The sequence below is a fragment of the Rhinatrema bivittatum genome, chromosome 11 (assembly GCF_901001135.1).
Source record: "Rhinatrema bivittatum chromosome 11, aRhiBiv1.1, whole genome shotgun sequence".
Taxonomy (NCBI): Eukaryota; Metazoa; Chordata; class Amphibia; order Gymnophiona; family Rhinatrematidae; genus Rhinatrema; species Rhinatrema bivittatum.
Window position 1 is genome coordinate 31148038 of NC_042625.1, and position 23232 is coordinate 31171269.

Here is a 23232-nt window from a genome sequence, read left to right on the forward strand (position 1 = left end):
GCTTGACTTTTGAAAGGAGGCAATTGAGGAAGAAAGGCTATCCGGAGGAGGTTATTTCTACTCTTTAAGGGCTCGTAAAACCTCTACTTCCTTGGCATATGTCCGGGTCTGGAGAGTTTTTGAATCTTTGGTGTACGGAAGAGGAACTTGATCCTCACCGAGCATCCGTTGCAGAGATTTTGATTTTTTTACAGAGAGGTCTGGCAAAAATTTTGTCTTTTAGTTCTCTGAGGGTGCAGGTGTCAGCCTTGGGCTGCTTGCGGGGCAAGTCTTGTGATTCATCTCTGGCGGCGTATCTGGATGTGTTGTTTTCCTCTGTGGAGTGAAGCACTTCCGCCCCCCTATTCGTCAGGTCTGCATTTCCTGGAATCTTAACTTGGTCCTCAGGGCATTTGTGAAGCACTGTTTATTTAAGCCTCTTAAGAGGGCCACTATAAAAGATTTGACTTTGAAGGTGGTTTTTCTGGTTGCGATTTGGTTAGCTAGAAGAGTGTCTGAACTTCAAGCGCGGTCATGTGGGGAACCCTTTTTGAGGATTTCGGTTTCTGGGATCTCTCTTAGGTCAGTTCCATCCTTTCTGCTGAAGGGAGTTTCAGCGTTCCACTTAAGTCAGTCAGTGAAACTCCCGGCCTTTACACACCTAGAGTATGATGCGCCTCATGCGAAGGAATTGAGACGTCTAGGGGCCAGATTTTCAAAGGGGTACACGCGTAAGATACCCCCCGAAAACCTGCCCGAAGTTCCCCCTGCGCGCGCCGAGCCTATGTTGAGTAGGCTCGGCGGCACGCGCAAGCCCCAGGACGCATGTAAGTCCCGGGCTTTCCTGGGGGGGGTGTCGGGGGGCATGTCGTGGCGGCAAGTCATTTGGGGGTGGGGCCGTGGGCGTGGTTCCAGCCCGGGAGCGTTTGGGGGCGTGACTGAGGCCTCTGAAACTGCTCCCGGACCTGGGAATTGCACGCCGGCGGCCCCTAACAAAGGTGGGGGGGGGGTTAGGTAGGGGAAGGTGCGGGGGGGGGTGGAAGGAAAGTTCCCTCCGAGGCCGCTCTGATTTCGGAGCGGCCTCAGAGGGAACGGAGGCAGGCTGAGCGGCTCGGCAGCCTGCGCGTGCCGATCCCGGATTTTACCAGATATGCGCGGTTACACGCGTATCTATTAAAATCCTGCGTACTCTTGTTTGTGCCTGGTGCGCGAACAAAAGTACGCGTGTGCGCAAATTTGTAAAATCTACCCCTAGATGTCAGAAGAGCTTTGTTGTGGGATCTTGAGGTCACGAATAATTTCAGGGTGACAGTTCACCTTTTTGTACTATGGGGTGGTGCCCAAAAAAAAAAAAAGGGTCAAGAAGCATCAGAGGCCATGATAGCGCGTTGGTTGAAAGAGGCCATTGGTTCCGAATATATCTGTCTCGGTTGCCCGGTACCGGAGGGTTTAAGGGCGCGTTCTTCACGTTTGCAGGCAGCATCCTGGGCTGAATGCCAGCTGGTTTCGCCGCAAGAGATTTGCATGGCAGCTACTTGGAAGTATTTGCATAACTTTGCAAGGCACTACCGATTGGATGTCCAGGCGCCAGACATCGGCAATTTTGCTAGAGGTGCTCTGTGAGCGGGACTCTCACAGTCCCAGCCCATTTTAGGGAAGCTTTGGTACATCCCAGGATTCTGGACTGATCTGGGTACATACAGGGAAAGGAAAATTGGTTCTTATCTGCTAATTTTTATTCCTGTAGTACCACAGATCAGTCCAGATGCCTGCCCGCTGGGGGTATAGGAGACTCTGGAGAGTCTGCTCGATCTGATTCCTTATTTGCAAATTTTTCTGAAGATTGGCACAGGTTTTAATTTCAATTTTCCTTGTCCTCTGCTCATTCTGGAGGGATATTGTTGTGGAGCGCTAGGAGAGTGATCCCACTCCTGGGAGATGTGTGTGCCCTTGGGCCGCGACTCGACACCAGAGGGGTCTGGAGAGGTGCCGCGGGAGGCATGGCATGCCCGAGCATGGGCTGGACGGAGGCAAGCTGGAGTGAAGACTGGAAGACAGACCCTCCTCCGGACCTGCACGCTTCGGAAGACCCAACAACGCAATGTTGGTCTTGTGAACAGTCCTCCGACCGTTCCCAGCCCTTTCGGACCTGCCGCAGGGTACGGCACGAAGCGGCAGGCCAGATGGAGGCCAGGGCAGCGAAGACTGGAACATGGATTCAGACGAGACTCAGGACGACGTAGACTCAGGCATAGACGTGGACTCAGGAATGAGGTGCAGGATGCATAGACGTGGACTCAGGCATAGACGTGGACTCAGGACGAGGTACTGGATGCACAGAGGTGGAGACAGGAACGAGGGCTGAAGGAAGACATGGGCACTGTCCCTCAGGGCGCCCTACTCAGACCACCCGCGGGACTGAGTCGCGGACCACCCTGCCTCATGCGCGCCCTACTCAGCCCTGGAAGGCTGGTCGCGGACCACGCTGAGAGCGGGAGAGCACAGGAAAGAGGAAGCAGGTTGCTGCACTCCAGGCAGCTCAAGGCAAGGATACGCTGCACTCCAGGCAGCTCAAGGCAGGTTAAAGCATCAGGATCAGGAACAAGGATAAGACAGACCTCAGGGCTGGAATAAGGACATCTGGAACAGCAGGAACATCAGGACTGGAACACGGATACTGGAACAGGAGACACACCTCAGGGCAGGAACATGGACATCTGGAACAGCAGGAACATCAGGACTGGATCAAGAGACAGACCTTGGGACTGGAACGGCAGGCAGACATCAGGACTGGACGAGGAGCTCCGACAGGTAACAAGAAACACAGGACCTTGCAGAAGTGCTGGAACACGGACGACTTCCTGGAGCAAAGGATCTCAGGAGTGACCAACTCCTTGCGAAGGCAAAGACAGACTGAAAGCTGAGCCCTTTAGTAGGGCTAAGGTGGACAACGCCCAGGGAGGGGTCAGCAGGGGGCCACACCTGGCTGGCCCTTGAAGAGGAGCAGAGAGACGCGCGCTCGCGCCCTAGGGAGCTGGAGAGAAGAGCTGGAAGCTGGTGGCGTCCTCAGCCACGTGGAAGGCCAGGGAAGCAGTGGAGCAGCCCTGGGCTGGAGCTGGGTGAAGGCAGGTCAGTGGAGCAGCTCCCAGCTGCAAGGGCTGAAGCAGGAAGAAGGAGAGAGAGGTAAGGCTGGCTGCAGGCACCAGCAGAGAGAACAGAGAGCTGCAAGAACTGAAGCAGGAGAAGGGCTGACTGCAGGAATGGCTCCATGCCGTGAAGACAGCCCCAGGAGGAGAGGTAAGACTGCAGGCAGAGCAGAGAGCTGTAGCAGGCTGCAGGCACTGGCAGGGACGGCTTCCCAGCCAGGCAAGGACCCGGGCTGTAGCAGGCACCAGCAGAGACGGCCTGCTGACTGAAGGGCCCGGGATCGCAGCAGCACGTCGGGGGAAGGCAGGAACAGAGAAGCCGGCCGCATGGGAACAGCTGCGGGGACAGCCCCAGCTGATTCAGGGAGAAAGCAAGCAGCAGCGTCAGCAGCCCGACTGGCTGTCTGTGAGAAGGTAAGAGCCTGCCCATGCTTCTTGCGGGCAGGAGCATAACAGATATAGTGTAGTTGATTGGTTACAAGTTTTTTTTTATTGTTTTTTTCTGCTTGGGTACTGATAAATACTGAGGAGATGCAGGTGGCACACCGGGTTAAGAGGCGATGCCTTTAAAACTTTCTCTGTCTCCAGCTGCTGGAAGGGAGGCAAAACCCAGGAGTCTGTACTGGTCTGTGGTACTACAGGAATGAAAATTAGCAGGTAAGAACCAATTTTCCTATATTAATTGAAGCTCTCCAATGTCTGTTCGCAGGTCACAACTCAGTTCAAACACAGCCTGGCTAGTCTGATGGAAATCCTGCTATCCAAGGAGCCTTCTTACATTCGATGCATCAAACCTAACGATGCCAAAGAATCTGGTAAAGGAACAGAGATGATTTTCAAGAACGGGTCATCTACGTTTGCTCCTTGGGCCAGCCAGGGTGAGAGATGCTGTCCAGACAGCATTCACAGCCCTGGGAAGAGGGAATCCCAGCTGTTGCTCAGCAGCAACACCTGTGGCTGGAAGTTTAGGTTCCATGTGCACCTGCTTCCTAAGAGAATTGTGTGCTATTGGCCCTACCCCTTCCCCACCTCCCACCAAGGAATGTCACTATGAAAGATGGGTTATAAGAGTCAGGAGGGTAAGGGAATAAAAATGGAAGGAAAACCCTAAGAAGCTGCCAATGAAGGCTCATGGCACTCCAGTTGACGTTGGAACCCAAAAGAGCCAGAGGAAACTGCTTTACAAAAAAAATGGAAAGTTTATTTTTCTTTTCTCTGTTCCACCACCACTCAGTCTGAGTCTCTCTAGCGCTTCTCTGAGGGCCTGTTTTATTCTGTGTCTATGGGGAAAAAGTGTAATAAATCAGGCCCTGGGTGTTCTCTATGCCAAGGAACCACCAAATGCAGCAAAATTACTAATAACCATTAGCCCATGCACTGGAAGCAAAATGGTTGGGCGGGGAAGGGAAGTAGTGGGTAAGAACCTGATGAATGTTAGAAGGATATTGTTAACGTTTTATGATTTTGTCTACTATCCTCTCTCTGCCCTTATCAGGAGGGCATTAAAACTATATTTTTATTTTGAGAACAGTTATGGCATTGCATTGCCAAACCCCAGTACCTATAAACGCATCACATGGCTGATAACTGGAGGCTGTGATGTGATTGGCTTTCTAGCAATTTGTCTCTGTCCATGAGTGTGAGAGCTCATCTGGCTGCCTCCCATTAGACCCACTTTCTGTTTGAAGGGCAACCAAAATGATAAAGGGGATGGAACAGCTCCCCTATGAGGAAAGGCTGAAGAGGTTAGGGCTGTTCAGCTTGGAGAAAAGACGGCTGAGGGGGGATATGATAGAGATCTTTAAGATCATGAGAGGTCTTGAATGAGTAGATGTGAATCGGTTATTTACACTTTCGAATAATAGAAGGACTAGGGGGCATTCCATGAAGTTAGCAAGTAGCACATTTAAGACTAATCGGAGAAAATTCTTTTTCACTCAACGCACAATAAAGCTCTGGAATTTGTTGCCAGAGGATGTGGTTAGTGCAGTTAGTGTAGCTGGGTTCAAAAAAGGTTTGGATAAGTTCTTGGAGGAGAAGTCCATTAACGGCTATTAATCAAATTTACTTAGGGAATAGCCACTGCTATTAATTGCATCAGTGGCATGGGATCTTCTTAGTGTTTGGGTAATTTCCAGGTTCTTGTGGCCTGGTTTGGCCTCTGTTGGAAACAGGATACTGGGCTTGATGAACCCTTGGTCGGATCAGCATGGCAATTTCTTAAGTTCTTAAGTTTATAACCGTAGCAAACTCAAGAACACTAAAGGAAACAAAGTCATATTCCAAGAACTGGATCTCAAATCACACATTTTCTTTTTTTAACCTGGTCACACTAGCAGCAGCTAGAGATGAGATGCCTGCTACACAAGAGACACCCTACTTGAATTTAGTCTCTTGGTGCTATCTATAATCATACAGTGCATGGCATCCACAATCTTAACTGTATCTGACAAAACAAAAAAAAAAAAAAAGAATATTAAAAGTCCATGGCATGAACCAAAAGTCTCTAGTGTTGAATCCACATCTTCTTACTTCTTTTTTTGTGTGTATGATAGTGTAAAGCGATTTACAGGATGCTACATTGTCAGTTTCCTCCTAAAGTTTGCTGATATTTCTAATGCATCCATCCTAGGAAAGTTTGATGATGTTCTCGTTCGGCATCAGGTGAAATACCTGGGCTTGATGGAACACCTGCGGGTGAGGAGGGCCGGATTTGCCTACCGTCGAAAGTACGAGATTTTCTTAGACAGGTAAATTTGACAAATTTCGCAGGGCTTGGTGGGTTGGCGGCATGAGATGGCCTTAATTCCGGGACTGGATTCTGAAGTCAAACATGGCATTCTTTCTTTTACTCATCAGCACTGCAGTTTTCCAGATGGTGTTTGCATGCATGCCCAGATGCCTTCAGGTAGACAGCAAAGAGGGGGACTATAGCAATGCAATAAGCTGATGGATAAGGAATGGGGCAGCAATATTTCAGTACAAAGCAAAGTACATCCTGTCTGGTTAGCAAAGTAGGGCTGGCAGGGCTGGCAGATGACTGAATATACACTTTGGACTATATCTTTTCCAACTAAAGGTGTCACCGGATTTAAGCAGTTCTGAAAATACATACAACACTTTTTTCACATTGAATTTTCACTCCAATTCATTTTCCAATATCTTATGGATTTTTCATTTGGGTTTTGTACGTCTTTTTAATAATTATTACAATGTAAAGCTCCCCCCTCCTTTTCCTCATAAATGAATGCTTATTTTAATTGTTACTTTCTCTGTACTTCTAGGTACAAGTCTTTATGTCCAGATACGTGGCCTAAATGGCGTGGACCTGCTACAAAGGGTGTGGAGATACTAATGAAGTATTTAGGCTACAAGCCTGAAGAATATGAGTTGGGAAGGTAATTTGTTAGGAGACAGAGAAAGAATGATTCACTTCCTTTTTTATGCCTGCAGTTTCTTCCTGTTCCTTTGGGTTTCCAACTCCTCTGCTCCTCTGCTGGGTTACAGCACCACATGCCCTCATTCACAGTTACCCATGGATCCCTTTCCATTCAGCCATTGTGGTAACATTTCTTGGAGAGAGGCTGTTTCTCACAGGACAAGCAGGATGGTAGTCCACACATATGGGTGACATCATCAGATTGTGCCCTGTCACGGAACGCCTCTGTCAAAGTTTCTAGAACCCTGACTGGCACACTGAGCATGCTCAGCATGCCACAATCCCTGTGGCCACAGGGGTCTCCCTTCAGTCTCTTTTTTTCCGTGCTGCAGTTTGCCTCGCGGGTTAGGAGTTCTGTGAGATTTCTCTCACCCTTTTTCCTCACGGAAAAACTTGAAGTTTTACTTCTTTAAAAGTTCCCTAACAGGGGTCTTCCATTGCGCTCCGTTCCCTCTGATGCTCGGTGAGTACTTTTCCCGTGTCTCCGGTTGGTTCCTGCTGCCTTACCAATAGGTTTCAGCAGGCCACCAACCGTTTCACACCCTTTTTATCTGCATGGCGACTGGGTTCAGAAAGTGCCCAGAGTGTCTGCGAACAATGTCCATCATGGACCCTCACACTGTGAGTCTTCTGTGCCTGGGCTCACTGCACGATGTCCGCCGGTGTCCCGATTGCACCCAAATGACTCCAAAAGGCAGACGTGCCCATCTGGATAACATGGAGACACTCTTCAAATCAAAGTTAACTCCAGTGACTTCTGCACAGTCATCAACGGTGAGTAAAGGTCCTTCCACCGACAGGCCTCGCAGGGAGCAGCAGGGAGACAGTGACCGTCCGTCACCGACGCCATCCAGGGCATCGGTAGCGCCATCCTCAGTGCCGGGGAAAGACCGTACCGAGCACCAGGGGAAACATTGCCACTGGCACCAACGCGATTCCACTCCCGGTGCCAGCACTGACATCATAGTGGCATCGATGGCCATCAAGCTGCCTTCAAAGAGGGCCCGGGCAGAGGAGCCCCCATCCTTCTCTGCACCCGAGACCCCGAGGCGTTCCCCACCGACATTAGTGCTGGATACTGTGCCTCCACAAACTCCTGTGGAAGAGCCAGTAATGCCTAGCCTGCCTCTCCCTGTAGCTGCGCTATCCACACCAGCTTTCAGGGAGGAACTGGACATCCTTGTCCGCCAGGCAGTTCTCAATGCCTTCCGGATCCTGCAACCACCAGTGATGCCGGCCTCCACACTGGCACCGACCCCGGAACCATCGATGTTTGCACCACTACTAGACCAACTTGATACTCTCATCGGTGCTTTTCCAACTCAGCCCATTCCATGGGCACCGAGTCAGCCATCGAGACCTCCGCAGCTCCCGATACCCATTCCGGGCTCCTCGGAGGACGACACTACTTCCAGTCCGACTCCAGCTCCAAGTCCATCGATGCCGGAATCTCTTCCAGGTCCATCGGGACTCTCGGGACTAAACGTCCACCGTTCCCCTCGATTCCATTGAAGCCTCAATTGATGCCAATACACCCTCCATTGAAGCCATCGAGGCCTCCATTGATGCCCACATGCCCTGGAATGTTGGACATTCTCCTTCCTTCCGGATCTTGACATGAGACTCCCTATGACCCATGGGAGGATGTGGATACAATTACCTCTACATCAGAGGACTTGCTCTCAGAGTCTTCTTCTGCAGAGGAAAGATGGCGGTCTCCTCCCGAAGACCTTTCCTTTGCCAATTTTATCAAGGAAATGTCCGAAACCATCCCCTTCAACTTAGTGACAGAGGAGGACATCCGCTCCAAGACCTTGGAAGTTCTGCAATTTGTAGATGCCCCCAAGGAAATTATGGCCATTCCAGTGCATGAAATCCTTTTGGATCTCCTACACCGCCTATGGGAGCATCCTGGCACTGTTCCACCAGTTAACAAGAAAACAGATGCAACATATCTAATTCAACATGGCCCAGGCTTTCAGAAACCACAACTGCCTCATCAATCTGTTGTGGTGGAATCTGCACAGAAAAAGGCAAAACGATTATGTCCACATTCCTCAGCTCCTCCTGGTAAAGACCAGAAGTTCTTAGATGGACTGGGTTGGAAAATCTTCCAAGGCTCCATGTTGGTATCCCGTATAGCTGCCTACCAGCTATATATGACCCAGTACCAAAGAAACCTTTGGAAACAGATCCAAGATTTTGCAGACTCCTTGCCTCAACAACAACAGGAAAGCCTGACTGCCATTATCCACAAGGGCCTCGAAGCAGGGAAGCATGAAGTAAGAGCGGCATATGACTCCTTCAAGACTGCTTCCTGGTTGTCAGCAACAGGAATCAGTCCTAGAAGATGGGCCTGGCTGAAAGCTTCTGATTTAAGACCTGAAGTCTAAGACAAGCTTGCTGATCTCCCGTGCACTGGAGACAATCTCTTTGGTGATAAAATACAAGGCGCAATGACTCAGTTGAAGGACCACAACGAGACACTACGTCAATTGTCTACAGTCACGACGCACGCTCCCTTCTCAACCCTCAAAAGCATGAGAAGGGACCGCTCACGCAAATACTATCCTCCTGCATCTAGAGCGAGACCAGCCAGAGCCCCTTAGAGGGGACATACACGCCAGCCTACAGCTCCCAGAGCACAACCAGCCCCACAAGCTGGTCCAGCCTCTGGATTTTGATGCGTTTCCAGAAAACAGTGGCCACTCATCCATGAACCCAAACCCAGAAATACCCGTAGGAGGCCGATTGCACCACTTCAAAAACAACTGGCACCTCATAACAATGGATCAATGGATAATATCCATCATAGCCCAGGGTTACCATTTAAACTTCCTCACAGTACCCCGAGACTCTCCACCCAATCCACTGTGGGCCCAAAAAGAACAAACATTGCTTCTAGAGTCAGAACTTTCCACCCTTCTGTGAACCCAGGGCCGTAGAAGCCATCCCCCTGACACAGAGGGGCAGAGGGTTCTACTCACGTTATTTTCTGATTCCAAACAAATCGGGCAGTCTCCGCCCCATCCTAGACCTCCACGATCTCAACAAATTTCTTCAAAAAGAAAAATTCAGGATGGTATCTCTCTGCACCATGCTTCCCCTACTACAACAAGGAGACTGGCTCTGTTCTCTGGACCTTCAGGACACCTACGCACATATCGCCATATTCCCACAACACCGCAAATACCTGCATTTCATAGTGGGTCACAATATAGAAACATAGAAACATAGAAATGACGGCAGAAGAAGACCAAACGGCCCATCCAGTCTGCCCAGCAAGCTTCACACGTTTTTTTCTCTCATACTTATCTGTTTCTCTTAGCTCTTGGTTCTATTTCCCTTCCACCCCCACCATTGAAATATCTAGCTTGATTAGTTAGGGGTAGTAGGGGTAGTAACCGCCGCAATAAGCAAGCTACACCCATGCTTATTTGTTTTACCCAGACTATGTTATACAGTCCTTATTGGTTGTTTTTCTTCTCCCTTGCTGTTGAAGCAGGGAGCTATGCTGGAAATGCGTGATGTATCAGTCTTCTCCCATGCTGTTGAAGCAGAGAGCCATGCTGGATATGCATCGAAAGTGAAGTATCGGACACAATTGGTTTGGGGTAGTAACCGCCGTAACAAGCCAGCTACTCCCCACTTTGTGAGTGCGAACCCTTTTTTCTTCTCCCCTGCTGTTGAAGCAGAGAACTATGCTGTATATGCATTGAAGGTGAAGCATCAGGCTTATTTGGTTTGGGGTAGTAACCGCCGTAACAAGCCAGCTACTCCCCTCTTTGTGAGTGTAAATCCATTTTTCCACATTTCCTCTTGCTGTTGAAGCTTAGAGTTCTGCCATTCGGTCTGGCCTCAGCACCTCGAGTGTTTATAGAGTGCCTAGCAGAGGCTGCCGCACATTTACACAGAAACACTGTACACATGTTTCCTTACCTGGACGACTGGCTAATAAAGAGTCGGTCCAAGCAAGGAGCTCTCAACTCTGTAAAGCTCACTACGAATCTTCTACACTCGCTAGGATTTCTGATCAATTACCAGAAATCCCACCTGAATCCATCTCACCTCCTTACCTTCATCGGAGCAGATTTGGACACCACAGTCGTAAAGACCTTCCTGCCCAACGACCACGCAGATATACTCTCCAAGTTGGCTACATCTCTGTGCACATACAAAACAGCCTCGGTCCATCAGTTCCTCATGTTGCTGGGCCACATGGCTTCCACGGTACACGTCACTCCTATGGCCAGGTTAGCCATGAGAATAACTCAATGGACTTTTAAATCTCAGTGGCTCCAAGCCACTCAACCTCTTTCATCCCAGATCCATGTAACCGACCAGCTGTGTCTGTCACTTCTCTGGTGGACAAACAAAGCCAACTTACAGACAGGTCAACACTTCCAGCAAGCAGTTCCTCAAGTGACCTTAACCACAAATGCATCCAACTTGGGTTGGGGAGCTCATGTGAACAACCTTCAAACTCAAAGTACTTGGACACAACTCGAAGCAAAGTTTCAGATCAACTTCATAGAGCTTTGAGCGATACTTTATGCTCTATATGCATTCCAGGACTGCCTTTCACACAAGACTGTTCTCATACAGCCAGACAACACAGTTGCAATGTGGTACTTGAACAAACAGGGAGGCACAGGCTCTTACCTCCTCTGCTAAGAAGCTGTGCAGATCTGGGCCTGGGCCTTTGCACACTCCATGCATCTCTGGGCCACTTATCTATCAGGCATACAGAACATAGTAGCAGATCGCCTCAGTCGATGTTTCCATCCCCACGAGTGGTCTCTGGATCCCAGTGTAGCGAGCAAAATCTTCCAATGCTGGGGTCAACCAACCATCGACCTCTTTGCATCTGAACTGAATCACAAAGTGGACAGATTCTGCTACCTGCACAGGCAACAAAATATGTTAGCCATGGATGCCTTCGCTCGTCCCTGGAACACAAGCCTCCTATATGTGTATCCTCCGATACCACTGATAGCCAAAACTCTCGTGAAGCTACAACAGGACAAAGGGTCAATGATACTCATAGCCCTGTTCTGGCCTCGACAAGTATGGTTTCCCATGCTTCTTGACCTCTCCATCCGCGAACCAATTCGCCTGGGCACAATGCCCAATTTCATAAAGCAGAACCACGGCATGTTACGCCACCCGAACCTTCAGACCCTATCCCTCACAGCCTGAATGTTGAAAGCCTGATCCTACAACTGCTCAGCCTTTCAACTAAGGTCTCTGAAGTGCTTGTAGCTTCATGAAAACCTTCCACACGAAAATCCTATTATTCTAAGTGGAATAGATTTACCACATGGTGCACGCAAAAAGGTATCGACCCCTTTTCCTGCCCCACTCCATCTCTATTACACTATCTCTGACATCTTTCAGACTCTGGTCTCCAGACTTCCTCAGTAAGGGTACACCTCAGTGCCATCTCAGCATACCACAAGGGAGTAGGAGATGCCCCAATTACGGCACAACCCCATGTGAGTCGGTTTATGAGGGGCCTACTACAACTTAAGCCCCCTCTACAGCCACCGGTTACTGAATGGGACCTAAACATAGTACTTGCAAGACTCATGCGTTCCCCATTTGAGCCTTTGCACTCCAGCGATGTTAAATTTCTTACATGGAAAGTTCTTTTCCTAGTAGCCATTACATCTGCTCGAAGGCTCAGTGAGTTATAAGCACTTGTCACATACTCATCCTATACAAGGTTCCTCCATGACCAAGTGGTCCTCCGTACTCACCCTAAATTCCTTCCCAAGGTGGTAACCGACTTTCACCTGAATCAATCTATAGTCTTGCCCACCTTTTTCCCAAGGCCTCAATCTCACCAGGGTGAGAGAGTTTTACACACCTTGGACTGTAAACGTGCACTTGCATTTTACCTAGACTGCACTGCAGTCCATAGGAAATCCACCCAACTCTTTGTTTCTTTTGTTAAAAAAAAACAGGAGTTGCAGTGGGCAAACAAACTCTCTCCAACTGGCTAGCAGGCTGTATCGAATTCTTCTATGAGAAAGTAGGTCTTCCCCTTCAGGGACGAGTGAAGACGCACTCAGTAAGGGCCATGGCAACATCAGTAGCACACTATCGTTTAGTACCGATTGCAGAGATCTGAAAAACTGCAACATGGAGCTCTCTTTGCGTGTTTGCAGCGCATTACTGCCTGGACAAGGAAGGTGTTATGCTCAGGCTTGTGGACCCTTGGCCGACAAGAGGGTGGTGTACCTTTCGGAGGGTCCATAGGCTCTCTTGTCGGGTGGCGAGGCAGAACAGGAGGCGGGACCAGCTGACCCTTGGCACTGGAGGCTGAGACAAATACAGAGGCGATGAAGAGACAAGAAGAGGCGCTGTGTTCTTCACCACTGGTGGTCTGCGGTCCCCCCGGGAGGAGCCTGTAGGGACCCAACCGCTGGGACTTAGGTGGACCTATGGAGGTCAGAGCAACGGTGCAAAGGCCAACTGGAGCTTCGCCCTGGAAGCCCGCGGTCCCCCCAGGAGGAGCCCGTAGGGACCCGGGCCGCTGGGACTTAGGTGGGCCCTTGGAGACGGAGTCTTGAGGGAGTCCTAGGTCGAGTGCCAGAGGGTCGTCGCTCACCAGTCCAAAGTTGTGCACCAGAGAATCACCACTTGCCAATCCAAAGTCAGGAACCAGAGAATCACCGTAAGCCAATCCGAAGTCAGGAACCAGAGAATCACCGTAAGCCAATCCGAAGTCAGGAACCAGGAAGACAAAGCAGAAGCCAAGCTCGAAGAACTCACCGAAGCAAGCAGACTGGACAAAGCTCACAGGAGACGTTGCCAAGTCACTGGATGAGCAGAGGAAGCTGCCTTTTATACTTCCTCTGCCCTGGCTGTTAGAGAACAGGTGAGGTCATTAAAGGGAAGGGTCCCTTTAATTCTGTGGAGGGGGCGTGGCCTAGTGCTGAAGCATGGCGGCGGCCATCTTGGATTTCCTCCGTGGAGGAGAGATGCCGCTGAGAGGAAGCAGGACGGCTTCCCCTGCAACGGGCAGCGGGGCTCCGGGTCGGAGCCCTCCCCCGGGGCTCCCATGGTGCTGTGAGTCAGGTAGGGGGACGCGGTCTTGGGGCGCCATGGCCGCGGAGCACAACAGAAGGACATCAAGACTCTGCCTTTGGCCAATCCGTCTTGAAGAACTTTTTTCCAGTATAATCCCAACTCCTTCCACATCCATCTGCCGTGATTTTCAGGCTGCCTCATTTTTACCAACAGTACACCAGTTGTTGTGCCTGTTGCATAAGTTGTATACTGTTGGTCCAAATTAAATATGAGTCAGCCTGTAGCTTGCTAATCACTCACATGTGAGGACTACCATCCTGCTTATCCTGGGAGAAAGCAGAGTTGCTTATCTGTAACAGGTGTTCTTCCAGGACAGCAGGATTTAGTCCTCACGAAACCCACCCGCCTCCCCGTGGAGTTGGGTCCAAAATCGTTTTATTATTTTATTTTTTTGCTCGCACCTTTTGCTACAAACGAGACTAAAGGGAGACCCCTGTGGCCACAGGGATTGTGGCATGCTGGGCATGCTCAGTATGCCAGTCAAAAGTTCTAGAAACTTTGACAGAAAAGTTTTCTATGATAGGGCTCCATCTGCTGACGTCACCCACATGTGGGACTACATCCTGCTGTCCTGGGAGAACACCTGTTACAGGTAAGCAACTCTGCTTTCCCCAAAGACACAGGTATAGTATTGCCTTATTATGAATCAAACAATAAAGATAGTATATTTATTTTATTTATTTATTTTAAAGTATTTATTACCTGCCCTTCCTACGTTCAAAGCAGGGTACAATATGAACATAAGAGAACAAGACATTCCTTAATACATCAGGAAGTGGGGGATGACATAATTCTTCAGAAAGGGGGGAGCAACATGTAGGCACCAGGTGAATTCATTCTATCAAGATGGAGGCCGGAAAGAAGGACAGTAGTTGGTTAGTTAGCACCGTCCACAGAAGGGCATGTTGGGAGTGGTCCATTGTTGTTTAGGTTAAGGAACGCTTTTTGAAGAGGAAAGTTTTTAGGGCTTTTTAAAAAAATGTTCTTTCTTGGGGACATTTGACTTCCTTAGCTGGCTGTTCCATAGAAGTGGTCCCATGGAGAAGGCGGCGCATTCTCTAGTTTCTTCAAGGTGAGTAAGCTTTGGAGATGGGACATCTAATAGCATTAGATTAGATGATCTGAGGGTTTGGGAAGGAGTGTGGATTTTTGTTGTTGAGGAAATCCACGGGAAGACTAAGTTGTGAATTGAGGAGTGTATGATCATGGCAATCTTATATTGTAGATGGTAAGATACTGGGAACCAGTGAAGTGATTTGAGTAAAGGGGTGATTATATTCACACATGGGCATGCTAGTATGGAGTCTTGCTGCCGAGTTTTGTATGATCTGCAGAGGATGGGTTGCATATGAAGATAGACCTGCTAGAAGGGAGTTAGTGTAGTCTATACCAGAGAATAGTAGCAATTGAAGGACATAGCTGAAGTCAGAGTGTTCAAGAAGGGGCTTAAGGTGATGGAGAAGTCATAGCTTGTAGAAGGATGAATTGGTGATAGTCGGTGATGTGGATAGTGGTCGATAGAGATTGGATGGACTGAGTCCATTGTGACCTTAGATTCCACTGCATGATTCTCATGGCCAAGCGGGCCATTGGGGTAACCTGTACTGAGGACGCCATGTGTCCCAGTAGGATGAGGAAGTGGTGTGCAGCCGTGCGGCGCTGAGACTGTAGCTGGTGTGTGAGAGAGATGAGAGTGAGAGCTCACTGTCAAGGCAGAAATGCTTTGCCTGCAAGGTGTCCAAGTCTGCCCCTATGAATGATAAAGTTTGAGATAGGACTAAGCAGGATTTTGCATAGTTGACAAGAAATCCTAGCGAAATCAGTGTGTAAAGTAAGACGTAGGGACGACAGAGCAGCTTGCTGAGTGGGAGCCCGTATCAACACCCTCCAAACCCAAAATGCGTCGTCTCCGCTCCATGAAAAGTCTCAGATCAACTTCCTGGAGCTTCGAGCCATGCGTTATGCCCTTTATGCCTTCAAAACTGACTCTCACACAAAACTTTGTGGATTCAGACAGACAATATAGTGGCAATGTGGTATTCAAACAAACAGGGACGCACAGGCTCTTATCTCCTCTGCCAGGAAGCCGCGCAGTTCTGGGCCTGGGCCCTTGCATACTCCATGCATCTCTGGGCCCCTTATCTAACAAGCATACCGAACATATTAGCTGACTATCTCAATCGATGTCACCATCCTCACAAGTGGTCTCTGAATCCATGTGTAGCGAGCAAAATCTCTCTAGCACTGAGGTCAACCAACCATCGACCTCTTTGTGTCCGAATTGAACCATAAAGTGGACAGATTCTGCTCCCTACACAGGCATCGAAATGCGTTAGCCATGGATGCCTTTGCTCACCCCTGCAACAAAGGCCACCTATATGCGTCTCTTCTGATACCGCTCATAGCCAAAACTCTCATGAAGCTACAGCAGGACAGGTCTTCAATGATTCTCATGTCCCCGTACTGGCCTCGAAAAGTATGCTTCCCCATAATTCTCATCCTATCACTCCAGGAACCAATTCGCCTGCTCACAGGTCAATCTCATAACACAGACTCACTGATATTCTCAGGTATTTGTAGCTTCACGAAAACCTTCCACATATAAATCTTACCATTCAAAATGGGCAAGATTTACCAAATGGCATGCACAAAAAGGTATTGGCCCCTTTTTCCTGCCCCACTCCATCTCTATTAGGCTATCTAGGATACCTTTCAGATTCTGGTCCCCAGACATCCTCCGCACGGGTACACCTCAGTTCCATCTCAGCGTACCACCAGGGAGTAGGGGATGCCCTGTTAATGGCTCAACCCCTTATGAGTCAGCTTATCATGGGTTTTCTACAAATTAAGCCTCCTCTGTGTATGTAAGCAGGGAAGGTGCTTCTGTGTCGTTTGAGACAGGGAGGGTGCTTCTGAGTGTGTGTGTGTGTGGTGTGAGACAGGGAGGGTGCTTCTGTGTGTGTGTGGTGTGAGACAGGGAGGGTGCTTGTGTGTGTGTGTGTGTGTGTGTGTGTGTGGTGTGAGACAGGGAAAGTGCTTGTGTGTGTGTGTGTGTGGTGTGTATGCGAGAGAGAGAGATGGAGCATGTTTTTGGCTGGCTGTGGCTGTGAGAGAGAGGGGGCATGTGTATGATTGAGCCTGTTTATAAGTGAGATAGAACATGTGTGTGATTGAAAGCCTGTGTGTAAGTAAGAGAGAGTGAGAGCATTGTGTGATTGAGAGAGACTGGCCAGAGAGGTGACATGTGTATGCGTGAGAAAGACTGATCAGGGAGATGGCTGGTATGTGTGTGCTTGTGTGTGTGAGAGAGAGAGACTGGTTGGGGAGATGATTGGTGTGTGAGAGACGAAAAACTGGTCCTGAAGATGTGACTGGTGTGTGTTTGTGAGAGAGAGAAGAGACTAGTTGTGGTCCCTAAGGAAGAGGACCGTGAGAACAGCTTCAGCAGCTATTGCTGCTTCTGGTGTGGCCTGCAAGGGAAAGGAGTAGGAGAACTGCTGGAGACGGTAAGTAAAGGTGGCTTTTTAAGTTCATTTTTCTTGATTGACTACCATTTTAATTATTGGGTAGTATGTGATGTGTCTGCTGTTTTGAAATATTTTATTGGTGTTTGATAAAGCTTTCAAAATTTGCATGAGTCTTTAATTATTGGATATTCTATTCATCAGCTGTTTTGAAATTATTTTATTAATATGATTTTACTATTATGATTAATGATTTATATATGTTGATTTTATTAGAAACATAGAAACATAGAAACATAGAAATGACGGCAGAAGAAGACCAAATGGCCCATCTAGTCTGCCCAGCAAGCTTCACACATTTTTTTCTCTCATACTTATCATTTTCTCTTAACTCTTGGTTCTATTTCCCTTCCACCCCCACCATTAATGTAGAGAGCAGTGATGGAGCTGCATCCAAGTGAAATACCTAGCTTGATTAGTTAGGGGTAGTAGGGGTAGTAACTGCTGCAATAAGCAAGCTACACCCATGTTTATTCCCTTTACCCAGACTATGTCATACAGCCCCTATTGGTTGTTTTTCTTCTCTCCTGCCGTTGAAGCAGAGAGCCATGCTGGTTATGCATTGAAAGTGAAGTATCAGGCCCTTTTGGTTTAGGGTAGTAACCGCCGTAACAAGCCAGCTACTCCCTGCTTTGTGAGTGCGAATCCTTTTTTTTTTCTTTCTTCTCCCCTGCAGTTGAAGCTATTCTGGATATGCGTGAAGCCTCAGCTTTTCTTATTCCCCTGCTGTTGAAGCAGAGAGCTATGCTGGAAATGCTTGATGTATCAGCCTCTCCCATGCCATGAAGCAGAGAGCCATGCTGGATATGCATCGAAAGCGAAGTATCAGGCACATTTGGTTTGGGGTAGTAACCGCCGTAATAAGCCAGCTACTCCCCGCTTTGTGAGTGCAAACCCTCTTTTCTTCTCCCCTGCCGTTGAAGCAGAGAACTATGCTGTATATGCTTGGAAAGTGAAGTATTAGGCTTATTTGGTTTGGGGTAGTAACCGCCGTAACAAGCCAGCTACTCCTCTCTTTGTGATAGCAAATCCTTTTTTCCACATTTCCTCTTGCCGTTGAAGCTTAGAGCGATGTTGGAGTCATACAGTAAGCATCTGTATGTTTATTTAATAAGGGTATTGTCTCCGGGCAGTAGCCATCGTTCTGGTGAGCCACCCACTCTACATTGGCGGTCTCTTGACTTTATGGATCCACAGTGTTTATCCCACGCCCCTTTGAAGTCCCTCACAGTTCTGGTCTTCACCACTTCCTCCGGAAAGGCATTCCAGGCATCCACCACCCTCTCCGTGAAGAAATACTTCCTGACATTGGTTCTGAATCTTCCTCCCTGTTTCATGAGGAATGGTGATTTTTGTTTTTCCATTGTGCACTGTAAAGTCTGGCATGATGCATTTTACAGTTCAGTTTTTGCACATTTCTATTTATACTTTATGTGACTTTATTCTGTAATTGGTGAGGGTTTGTGTTCTGCATGCAAAGACTGAGATGAAGCATTCTTTTAGTATGTGGTTTCTCTGTAGGGATCTGTAGTAGCTTGGCCTGTTCTGTTTTCCTGATAGGAGGTGTACTGATATTTTAGATTCTGGTGTAATATTTGTGGTATTATTTTTCATAGGTAAGGTTGTTATTCTTTGAGTGTTGGCAGATAGTACTATGCTGATACGGGAGGACTATGCCAAAACATCATAATAGGTATGATGCCATATGAATTCCAAGATGCAAAGTTTTCTTGTTGGCATCACAACGTGCATGAAATTATCACAACAACGAGTATATTCATTTTACCTCAGAATGTAATGTTTCATGTAAAATATGTTGTTATAAATGCATAATTTAAAATTGTATATGGGGGGGGGGGGGGGGCGCCACGCTGTAAGGTTTGCTTAGGGTGCCGAATACCCTTGCACCGGCCCTGGCTAGTAGACTGTATCGAATTCTGCTAGGGGTGAGTGCAGGCACTTTTTGTAAGGGCCATGGCAACATCGGTAGCACACTATCGTTCAGTACCAATTGCCGACATTTGCTAGGTTACGACATGGAGCTCTCTTCACACATTCGCAGCCCTCTATTGCTTAGATAGGGAAGACCAACAAGACTCTGCCTTTGGCCAATCTGTCTTGGAAAACTTTGTTCTAGTATAATCCCCAACTCCTTCCACAACCACCTGCTGTGATTTCAGGCTGCCTCATCATTGCCAATAGCACCCCAATTATTGTGCCTGCTGCACAAGTTGTCTGCTATTGGCCTGTTGTAATATGAGTCAGCTTGTAGTTTGCTAATCACCCATATGTGAGGACTACCATCCTACTTGTTCTGGGAGAAAGCAGAGTTGCTTACCTGTAACAGGTGTTCTCCCAGGACAGCAGGATGTAGTCCTCACAAAACCCACCCGCCACCCCGCAGAGTTGGGTCTGCTTACGTTTATTATTTTATTTTTCACTCGTGCCTTTTGCTTCAAATGAGACTGAAGGGAGACCCCTGTGGACACAGGGATCATGGCATGCTGGGCATGCTCAGTGTCACCCATATGTGAGGACTACATCCTCCTGTCCTGGGAGAACACCTGTTACAGGTAAGCAACTCTGCTTTCTCTCACGAATATTCATTGTGGATAACCTGAAAACCCGACTGGCTGGGAGGTCCCCAGGACAGGATTGGGAACCACTGAGATAGTGGATGCGTGTGAAATATTGGGAAGGAAGGTGATGATGATGAATCAGTTTCCATAGATAGTGGATATAACAGGTTACGCCTCTCCAAAATCAAGCACTGGGTGCTGCCTAAGCTAGTTTATTTTTCTTGTCTAAAAAGTAAGTTACACAGTTGTGCTTTATTGCACGAGATAGATTTGCATGCACTGGCTCCATTGCAATACAAATCTGTCTCACACATATTCATTATGAATGTCCTGAAAACCAGGCTTGTGTGTGACTCTTAAGGACTGGAGTTGGCCATCCCTGCTGCCTCTTTGCAGTTCTGCTGAGATCATAGAGACATAGCAAATGGCAGCAGATAAGGACAGCTAATCCCATCTAACCTGCCCATTCCTACTGCAATACCGCAGAGCCTTTCCGATCTTGTTCTCAGCCAGAAGTCCTGATCTGATTTATTAACGCTTGATTCACATAAGCTTGTCTTTCTTTTTTCAAACTGCCCTCCTTAATCATTTAAAAAGGATCACTGTGTTTTTTTTCTCTTTCAGGACAAAACTATTTATCCGTTTCCCACGGACGCTTTTTGCCATAGTGGATGCATTTGAAATAAGGAAGCATCAACTAGGTATAGCCCATACGGTTTCTCGTGCCTCATTTACACAGTCATTATGCTAATATCATAACTGAGGTTTTAGGTTGGGTTTTTTTAATAAAGCATCCTTTCCAGGGCATCCAATAATATAAATATAAGACTAGATTATTCTAGTGGGCCCTTTCAGACATGGCTAGCATCATGCCTCACCCTACAAGTTTAGGGTTTGGCTAATGAATATGGCCCATAGTGGTGTGAATTGTCAAAGGAATCTGACTTCCTAACTAGGGAGCTGGTGGTTAGATCCCGCCAGGGTAAATATGTCCCCATCTCAGTGTCTGCTGAAAGCTGGTTGTTCTACCACCACCCAGGGAGGGGTTAGGCCATGGGAAGGAATTTAATTGCTAGGAATTCCTTTAATAGGCCTAAATCTAGACGGCCCAATGTTGGCTGTCTAGATTTAAGAGAATTTTCAGTAGCAAACCTATTCTGTTAGGTGCGGCTGAAATATTTCCTAAACCTAGGCAACCAAAACTGGGCTGACTAGGTCGGGCACTCAGCTTTTTAAAATGTAATTTACCTGTTAGTTGACCCTAGCTGGGGAAGGGGGGATGGAGGGTGCAGAAGTGGGGTAGGGTCCTTCTCCAAGTACACAAAAAATGGTGGGGGATATGTGTCAGTTTCCCTCTCTGAAGATGTACCATAATGAAAGGAGATGTCTCCTCACCTGTTCTAGTGGCAGTTTCCTTAGTGGCAACATCTGGTCACAACCTCGCTGCCTCCTTAAAGGTGAAGGGGCGAGTAAGTTGTTCTTCTATTTTACAGTCTCTGTGCCTTTAAGGGGGCAGGTCCGATAGTATACAAACACTTGGAAATGCTGCCAGGAGAGAGGTGAGGTGCCCTTAGGCAGCCCAATCTGCTTAGTAGAATATCTGAGCCTGTATGAACCTACCTTTGGACATCACTTTTCATAGGACAGTGCATGTCATGCCTGTATGGCAGGGGAGGGCAAACATTTTGGCCTTTGTGGACCTAGATTGGATTGGGTGGCAGAAGCCAATGAGGGTCCAAGGAGAGAGAGTAGTACCCCTCTGGAAGTCTGAAGAGCAAGGATGGGGGTGTGCTCCGCTGAGGTGCAATCGAGCCAGTGCTATCACTTCCACCAAGCACCTCCTGCTCTTACCACTGCAGACCAAATTAAAAGCTCCCACAGGCCATCGTTTGCTCACCTCTTCTGTATGGCTATTGAGGAGTTTGATTTAAAAAAAAAAAAAAAAAAAAAAAGTGAAAGTAAATTATTCACTCACCTGCTGTGTGGAATGGTAATGGGGACGGTGAAATGCTGGATCTGGGTTTTTAAGAGCTACAGAGGAAATTTAAATCAGTAGGGAAGGGAGATTTGCAGGGGAATGGGAGTTTGGAGAAAATCCAATTTTTTTTAGTAACTAGAAAACTGACTTAGGAACTGATGTTGAAATCACAAAAGTACAGGACGAGGTCAGCAAAGTCTTTTGGTGAACTGCCAAAACCACATTTTCTCAATTGGAGATGTCACAGCGCTGAGTCCTGCTGTTAGGATGAGGAGGTGGGGAGTGGGTTTCCACACATCATACCTTCTATTAGGGATGTGAATCGTTTTTTGACGATTTAAAATATCGTCCGATATATTTTAAATCGTCAAAAATCGTTAGAGCCGCGATACAATAACAATTCCCCCGATTTATCGTCAAAAAATCGTAAATCGGGGGAAGGGGGAGGGCGAAAAAACCGGCACACTAAAAAAACACTAAAACCCACCCCGACCCTTTAAAATAAATCCCCCACCCTCCCGAACCTCCCCAAAATGCCTTAAATTACCTGGGGTCCAGAGGAAGGGTCCCGCTGTGATCTTCCACTCTCGGACCTCCGGTGCTTGTAGAAATGGCGCCGGCGCTACTTTTGGTTTTTCCGTACGGAAAAACGATTCGCGGCAGGAGATCGCTCCTGGACCCCCGCTGGACCCCCAGGGACTTTTGGCCAGCTTGGGGGGGCCTCCTGACCCCCACAAGACTTGCCAAAAGTCCAGCGGGGGTCCGGAACGACCTCCTGCAGTCGAATCCGTATGGAAAATGGCGCCGGCCATACAGCGTATGGCCGGCGCCATTTTCCGTACAGAAAAACGATTCGCGGCAGGAGATCGCTCCCGGACCCCCGCTGGACCCCCATGGACTTTTGGCCAGCTTGGGGGGGCCTCCTGACCCCCACAAGACTTGCCAAAAGTCCAGCGGGGGGCCAGAATGACCTCCTGCAGTCGAATCGTGTTGTCTATGGCCGGCGCCATTTTGCGTCGCCATTTTGCGCAAAATGGCGCCGGCCGTAGACAACACGATTCGACTGCAGGAGGTCGTTCCGGACCCCCGCTGGACTTTTGGCAAGTCTTGTGGGGGTCAGGAGGCCCCCCCAAGCTGGCCAAAAGTCCCTGGGGGTCCAGCGGGGGTCCGGGAGCGATCTCCTACGCTCCTGACCTCGGGGGACAAAAAACAAAATGGCGCCGGCGCTACCTTTGACCTGTCATATGACAAGGCAAAGGTAGCGCCGGAGCCATTTCTACAAGCACCGGAGGTCCGAGAGTAAAAGATCACACCGGGACCCTTCCTCTGGACCCCAGGTAATTTAAGGCATTTTGGGGGGGTTCGGGAGGGTGGGGGATTTATTTTAAAGGGTCGGGGTGGGTTTTAGGGTTGTTTTAGTGTGCCGGTTTTCCCGCCCTCTCCCCCACTGGACCCCAGGTAATTTAAGGCATTTTGGGGGGGGTTCGGGAGG

General features: G+C 48.4%; 1 protein-coding gene across 2 annotated transcripts in view; it reads left to right on the plus strand.

The window, feature by feature from the left end:
* MYO1H (myosin IH) overlaps positions 1 to 23232 on the plus strand; it is a 245452-nt gene that overhangs the window by 167712 nt on the left and 54508 nt on the right. For both annotated transcript variants that reach the window (XM_029571488.1, XM_029571486.1), the window contains exons 18-21: positions 3835 to 3940; positions 5758 to 5875; positions 6410 to 6523; positions 20387 to 20463. In XM_029571488.1, the coding sequence (XP_029427348.1) occupies positions 3835 to 3940; positions 5758 to 5875; positions 6410 to 6523; positions 20387 to 20463 (415 nt within the window). The remainder of the gene's footprint in view (positions 1 to 3834; positions 3941 to 5757; positions 5876 to 6409; positions 6524 to 20386; positions 20464 to 23232) is intronic.